This window comes from Tarenaya hassleriana, unplaced genomic scaffold (assembly GCF_000463585.1).
Source record: "Tarenaya hassleriana unplaced genomic scaffold, ASM46358v1 Cleome18, whole genome shotgun sequence".
Taxonomy (NCBI): domain Eukaryota; kingdom Viridiplantae; phylum Streptophyta; class Magnoliopsida; order Brassicales; family Cleomaceae; genus Tarenaya; species Tarenaya hassleriana.
In genome coordinates this window covers 1,872,073-1,878,814 of record NW_010965216.1, presented here as the reverse complement: position 1 = coordinate 1,878,814, position 6,742 = coordinate 1,872,073, and the positions used below count along the sequence as shown (strand labels likewise).

Here is a 6,742-nt window from a genome sequence, read left to right as displayed (position 1 = left end):
AATTTAAATATATATACAGACACAAATAGCATATTCTATTAAGGAAGAATACAAATCAATGCCTAAGCCTCCTTTGTACGTATTACCTCAAACAATATTTTTAAAATTATATTGACAGGACAATGTATATTTTATTAACCATATTTTCCCCAAAAAAAAATATTTTCCTGAAAATTCGACTTCATAAATACTCCGCGCTTGTAAACATTCGGTAAGTATTCCCTTTGAAAACCCAACCAAAAAAAAGGACAATGGGATCGATCTCGACGACAAAGATTCCGGTGCTTGATTTCACGAACCAAGACCTGATACCGGACACGCCCTTATGGGTCTCCACCTCCGTGGAAGCCTGCAAAGCCCTCGAGGAGTACGGCTGCTTCGTCGCCGTTTACGGCGGAGCTCCGCCACATCTCGCGGGCGCCGCCTTTTCCGCGGCGGAGGAGCTCTTCTGTCTCCCGACAGAGACCAAACGCAAGAACGTCAACGACAAGCCGTACCATGGCTACGTCGGTCAAATGTCCGTAATCCCTCTTCACGAAGGCCTTGGAATAGATTATGTCACCGACAGAGATCATGTCCGGAAGTTCACTGAGCTCATGTGGCCACAAGGGAATGATCCCTTCTGGTAAAATACGAAATCGAATTCTGGGTTTTGTTCAGTTTTCGATCCAAATTCGATTCATTTCGTCAAGATATACAAAGTTCTTGATTGTGATATTGTTCTTCATTGAGCCTGCAGTGAAACCGTCTACTCTTTCTCGAACGCTATTGCTGAATTGGACCGTCTAGTCGTGCGGATGATATTCGAGAATTATCGTGTCGGAAAATACTACGAATCCCACATCGGATCCAAGACTTACCTCCTCAAGTTTCTCAAGTATTCTCCTCCACCGGAGGCTAACCCTACTCCAGCTTTCCCAATGCATACCGACAAGACATTCCTATCGATACTTCGCCAGAACGACGTTAACGGGTTGGAGGTGAAATCAAAAGACGGGGAATGGATCGCCCTGGAACTCCCTCCCAATTCGTACGTCGTAATGGCAGGCGATGTCAGCATGGTAAGTATAAGTTTTTCAACGTTTCGTGTACGAGAAGGCATCTTCCGCAAGTGATTTCAGTTTGACGAAACGTTTTTTTTCCCCGGGGTATTTTGGTTAGGGATGGAGCAACGATAGGATACGTTCTTGCGAACATAGAGTGACGATGAGCGGGAACAAGAAGAGATACACGCTAGGCCTATTCTCGTTCGTTACGGGAACAATCTCGGTCCCCGAAGAGCTTGTGGACGAGAAGGATTATCCGCTCAAGTACAAGCCTTTCGACAATATCTCTCTCATAGAGTTCTATGCCACCGATGAAGGGCGTAAAGCCGAGAACACTCTCAAAGCATATTGCGGAGTCTGGTAAATTCGCTATCATCAGACACAGAGATTTGTCTTAAAGTGTTTTATGTGTATCTGTTTGTTGTAATATATGCTCTCTTGTAATGTATAAGCTTGATGTGATACATTTCCCAAACTATATGAAAAGGCATTTGAAATCTTTGTTTACTTTGGTTCATATAACACTAAATATGCGATGGGGCTATTTTACCATTTCTCAATATATATATTGTCTGGCACACCAAAATATCAAAATTCCAACGTTGAGTACAAAAAAATTCAATAATAATTAGCGATTGGATTTTCGTGCGCTAGTAGGGTTGACAATCTCCTCCACGTCATAACTTGACATTCGAAAAACAAATAACACATGTATACGATGGTGTATATAATTGTCCTTATACAAAACATTCATATAACATAAAATATAACAATACAGAAACGTGCTATATATCTGCGATTTTGTGTTGAATCAAGTGATTCGTTCATTCGTGGATTATATGATTGTGATCGAATCTGTAAGAAAATCCCTAGTCCTCTAAGTTGCAGATCCCAAAACCTGTTGCATCTGATCGCTTCATGATCCTCATCCTCCTGCATGACTCCATGAACATCCTACACCAAACACGGAATCCAATATCATTAATTATCCTATATATTGATTATTATATTATCGATATAATAATCAATATTAGATATGTTTTGTTATAAAACGGTCCATCAACGGATAATATTTTTCGTCGGCTACAAAGGGTTTTCATTTTCGTGTGTTATTTGTGTTTGATTATTTTCAATACTCATATGCTGGCCAACAAACATCAATTAGTATGCATTATGCGTTAATCCTTATTTGGGCTAACTAAGTTATCTTAATAAGTTTTGGGGTCGAAATCACATTTGTGGAAAAGTATACGGACCAACATGCAGGTATCTTTCGCTAATTTATTATTTCTATATGAACGGAGTTGAAAATATGTTAAAATTATTATTATTATTATTATATATAACGAAGTGAATGCAATATTATATGTAAATGTTTGAAATGAAATTGAGGATATTGTAGTTAAGGAGGCTTACTGCCAAGGGACATCTCCTGCGAGCATCCAGTCTCCGTCCTTATCCTCGTACGTTGTAACGTACTCGCACTTCTCCCCATCCTTCAACGCAACTCCTGCGCCCATATATTCACATATCGGTATATAGCTCTCATTAATTATACTTAAATCTATAATCAAACAGCTAATTTTGACCACAATTTTATGCTTAATTCTAGAATATATGTATATATATATATATAGTTTTATAACATCAAAACATATGTGATCATACTAATTGTTACCGACATATATTTTCGTACATGTAGCAACAAACTTATACGTATTATATAACTAAATCAAACTTAGTATACATACATACATACATACATACATACATACATACATACATACATACATACATACATACATACATACATACATACATACATACATACATACATACATACATACATACATACATACATACATACATACATACATACATACATATGAGATCCAAACCAAGACTATATAGAATTACTAACCGATTCCGATGCATCCGAAAAGCTTCTCGAGGGCCAGAGAGAGATCGTCGTATCCATGGGTTGAACCCAAATCCATCTTCCTAAGATAGGGGACACCGTCCATGCTCACTTTCACGTACCCTTTCGAAGCCTGATCCCTCCAGCCGCTGTTCTTGCTCCTGTAAGAACACACCGGCGGCCAACCCACCACCGGAAACTTCGCCGCCGGTGACGATACCACCTTATCTCCGGCGACTTCTTCGTTCTCACCTTCTGCAGACATTTCGGAGAAAACCCTTTTCTTGAAAGTCTCTTTCTTCCCGCCATCATCTCCCGGAAGACCCAATCTCAGCTCCGTGATCTCAAGTCCAAGACCCATCTTTTTTTTTTCCTTAGTTATGAATTATGAATGATGAACACTAATGATATTTTCTTCTCACACTTCCTTCTCCCGTCATTCGTTGAGCTTTTTATATGTTGCAGTAACATAAAAAAAAACTTTTAATTTGTGTAATTAAAAAAAAAATTGGTGGTGGAGGAGACAAGGTGGGGACAAGGACAGGTCGACATAGGAATCGGCGGTCGGTCACATGAGAAGCAGAGTGGAGGCTGTTTGGTCTTCTGTGATCCTTATAAAGACCGGCATCATCACTTGGTTTAGGGAACACATCCAACGGCTCTCTTTGATCTTGAGAATTTTTTCGGACCGTCCGATCTCTTTGGAATCTCCCCACCATCCCATGTGATCGTCCATTTGTGTCGATTCCCCGTTTTCTCACGAGGTAATCGGAATATGGAAATTCCTACTATTTTGGGATATGTTAGTTATTATTCTATTATATTAGTTTTTCATTGATTTAACATATAACTGAAACGATCAATCAAAATCCATGTGAATATGTAGAGGTGAGTTCAAGAGAGTCCGAGGATTTGATGTTTTTTAGTTAAAAATGTTTGAGTTTAGATTGTTCACTAACAAAAGAAAAAATTGAATTTATAAAGTAAAAGAAATTTAAAATTATAAAGTTAAGAGGGTTTGAATTGAATTAACCTTTTGGAATAATATAATAGATATTTGAAAAAGTTTACTTTATTATTATTTATGCTTCGTATATATACATGTGTGTGTGAGACCTAGATACAACTACTTTCCTAAATGTGGGAGATATCGAATATACAAGAGATATTATATATATCACCAATACGCCCCTTCAAGATGGAAGACCATCAGAGACACCAATCTTGACACAGCATTCCTGAAACGAGGTACGAGGAAGCGGCTTGGTCAAGACATCGGCAAGTTGATTTTTGGAATTGACATGCGAGACACGAAGAACACCATCATTGACTTGACCACGAACAAAGTGATAGTCCAACGCAAGATGTTTCATACGAGAAAGAAAGATGGGATTGGCACAAAGATAAGTGGCACCGATATTATCGCAAAAGATAGTGGGAGCCGAGGACAAGGAACAACCGAGTTCATGCAAGAGAGACACAAGCCATCGTAGCTCTGCGGAGGTGTTAGCAATGGAACGATATTCAGCCTCCGTCGACTATCTAGAGTGACCGGAGAGTTTCTTAGAGGACCAAGAAACCGGGTGTCGTCCAAGATACACAATGTAAGCTCCCGTGGACTTGAAGTCACTAGGATCACCAGCCCAATCCGAGTCACTAAACGCATGAAGAGAGATCTTATTATCAGCCGAGAAGAAAATTCCCGACGACCGTGAACCCGCAAGAAACCGAAGGACTCGTTTGACTGCAATCCAATGCTCGTCAGTGGGGTTATGCATGAATTGGGAGAGCTTATTCACCGCAAAACTGATGTCCGGCCGAGTGAGAGACAAGTATTAAAGACTTCCAACAACCATTCTGAATTCAGTAGGATCGGATAAAGGGGTTCCAGAGAAAAGAGTGAGACGCGAAGTGGAAGCCATAGGAGTACTCACGGGCTTAGCGTCAAGCATGTTGGTCCGAGATAGCAAATCAGTCACATACTTTCGTTGACTGAGGAACAATCCTTTGGTCGATCGAGAAGCTTCAATGCCCAAGAAAAATGACAAGGCCCCAAGGTCTTTCAGAGAAAAACGAGAGGCAATGCCAGCTAGAAAATCCCGAGTACGACCCGAGCTAGAACCGGTGACAATGAGATCATCAACATACACAAGTACGAGCAACTGAACACCGGCATCCCGAAGAATAAAAAGAGAGACATCGGCAACCGAGTTAACAAATCCGGCCGCAAGGAGATAGGTGCGAAGTTTAGAGTACCATGCCGTCGGAGCTTGTTTGAGGCCATAGATGGCCTTCCGAAGCTTACAAACAAACGTCGGTCGATTCTTATCAACAAAACCAGAGGCTGCGACATGTATACCTCATCCGATAAATGACCCTGAAGGAAAGCATTGTTAACATTCAACTGTCGAATCTCCCAACCATTGGAGATAGCCAAACTCAGAACCACGCGAATTGTTGTCGGTTTGACAACGGGACTAAAGGTTTCATGAAAATCAATGCCAGGTCTTTGATGAAAACCTTTTGCAACCAGTCGAGCTTTGAAGCGATCAACCGAGCCATCCGGATTTTTCTTAACCTGAAAAACACCCCACTATATTTGAAACATCAACCGAGGGAACAAGTTCCCAAGTACCATTCCGAACAAGAGTGTAACACCCCGAATTTCGGTAAAAGGATTAGAGAGATATAAACCGAAATTGACGACGCTTGATCAATGGAAATGAGATGATTAGGCGATAAGCCCTTAATTTTCGTTAACAGGATTAACGAGGAATAGACCACGACATGAAGCCGCTCGGGCGAATTGGTTTAACGTGGAACAACCGAGCCGAACGAAGGAGAGGCAAGAAAAAAGAAGATCGACCATTCCAACGGAACATAATGCCCCGTGAGTTTCTCTTCTCTGCACCAAACCCTAGAAGGTCGTTGAGGTGCCAGAGAAATGCTCAAGAATATAGAATCAAACCTAACCAAGTTGACCGAAGGATTGGACCGAAACGAGCGAGAAAAACGGGCGAAGATTGGTCAGACCGTCCGGTCTGGGAAGGAGACCGTCCGGTCTGGGAGACGCAGACCGTCCGGGCTGCCTAGCCGGACCGTCCGGCCTGACGACGTGAGACTGAGAAAAATCGCGTTGCCTCTTCTCCATGCTGAGTCACCGCCGGAATTCCAAGGTTTCACCGGCGTTTGACACCTCCTGCTTGATCCAGGAACAGCCCAACCTCCTCTACACGAGCTTCACTCTCTCACTCTGCTCACACTCAGCCTACAGCTCGCTCTCACCCTCTCCCTTGTGTTCTTGCGAACTCAGACCGAGAACTCTCAAATCGGAGCTTATTTTGCATGGAAATCGACGGGAAAATTCAGTAATCAACACTAGAAAACCCCAGCAACAAACCCCAGAGCTCAAAAATGACACAGGTGAGTATTTCGGATTAAATTCGAAAATGATAATCAAATTGAAAATGGAGATTTGTGTGCCTTGAGTGCGATTCATGCATGTTTGAGCTTAGATTTGAGATCCTGATGATCTCTAGGTTGTTTTGAGCTATAAGTGGTTGAGTTTGGTGCGAAAAAAATCGGAACCCGGAATTCCTGGTTCGCCTCGACCGAACGGTCCAGGTTCAGACCGTCCGTTCTAGGGCTGCAGGGTTTTGGGGAAGAAGACGAAGTCTGGAACGTCCGTTCCAGAGGTGGACCGTCCGTTCCACCTCTACTGGACCGTCCGTTCCAGCTTAGTTCAGACCGCCGGGACCAGTCATCTTGGACCGTCCGG

The 6,742-nt window shown here is 42.0% G+C and overlaps 2 protein-coding genes across 2 annotated transcripts; one reads left to right on the top strand and one right to left on the bottom strand.

The window, feature by feature from the left end:
• The first annotated feature begins 231 nt into the window (after window positions 1–231).
• Window positions 232–1,545, top strand: LOC104810495 (probable 2-oxoglutarate-dependent dioxygenase AOP1). Its single transcript, XM_010536821.1, has 3 exons — window positions 232–625; window positions 740–1,061; window positions 1,162–1,545. Exons 1-3 carry the CDS (start codon window positions 252–254, stop codon window positions 1,408–1,410), a joined length of 945 nt encoding a protein of 314 aa, XP_010535123.1. The 5' UTR covers window positions 232–251; the 3' UTR covers window positions 1,411–1,545.
• Window positions 1,546–1,705: 160 nt separating this feature from the next.
• LOC104810494 (auxin-responsive protein IAA19) lies at window positions 1,706–3,399 on the bottom strand. The gene is made up of 3 exons (XM_010536820.2): window positions 2,968–3,399; window positions 2,463–2,556; window positions 1,706–2,000 (listed from the first exon to the last, which is right to left on the bottom strand). Exons 1-3 carry the CDS (start codon window positions 3,323–3,325, stop codon window positions 1,916–1,918), a joined length of 537 nt encoding a protein of 178 aa, XP_010535122.1. The 5' UTR covers window positions 3,326–3,399; the 3' UTR covers window positions 1,706–1,915.
• Between the last annotated feature and the right edge of the window lie 3,343 nt (window positions 3,400–6,742).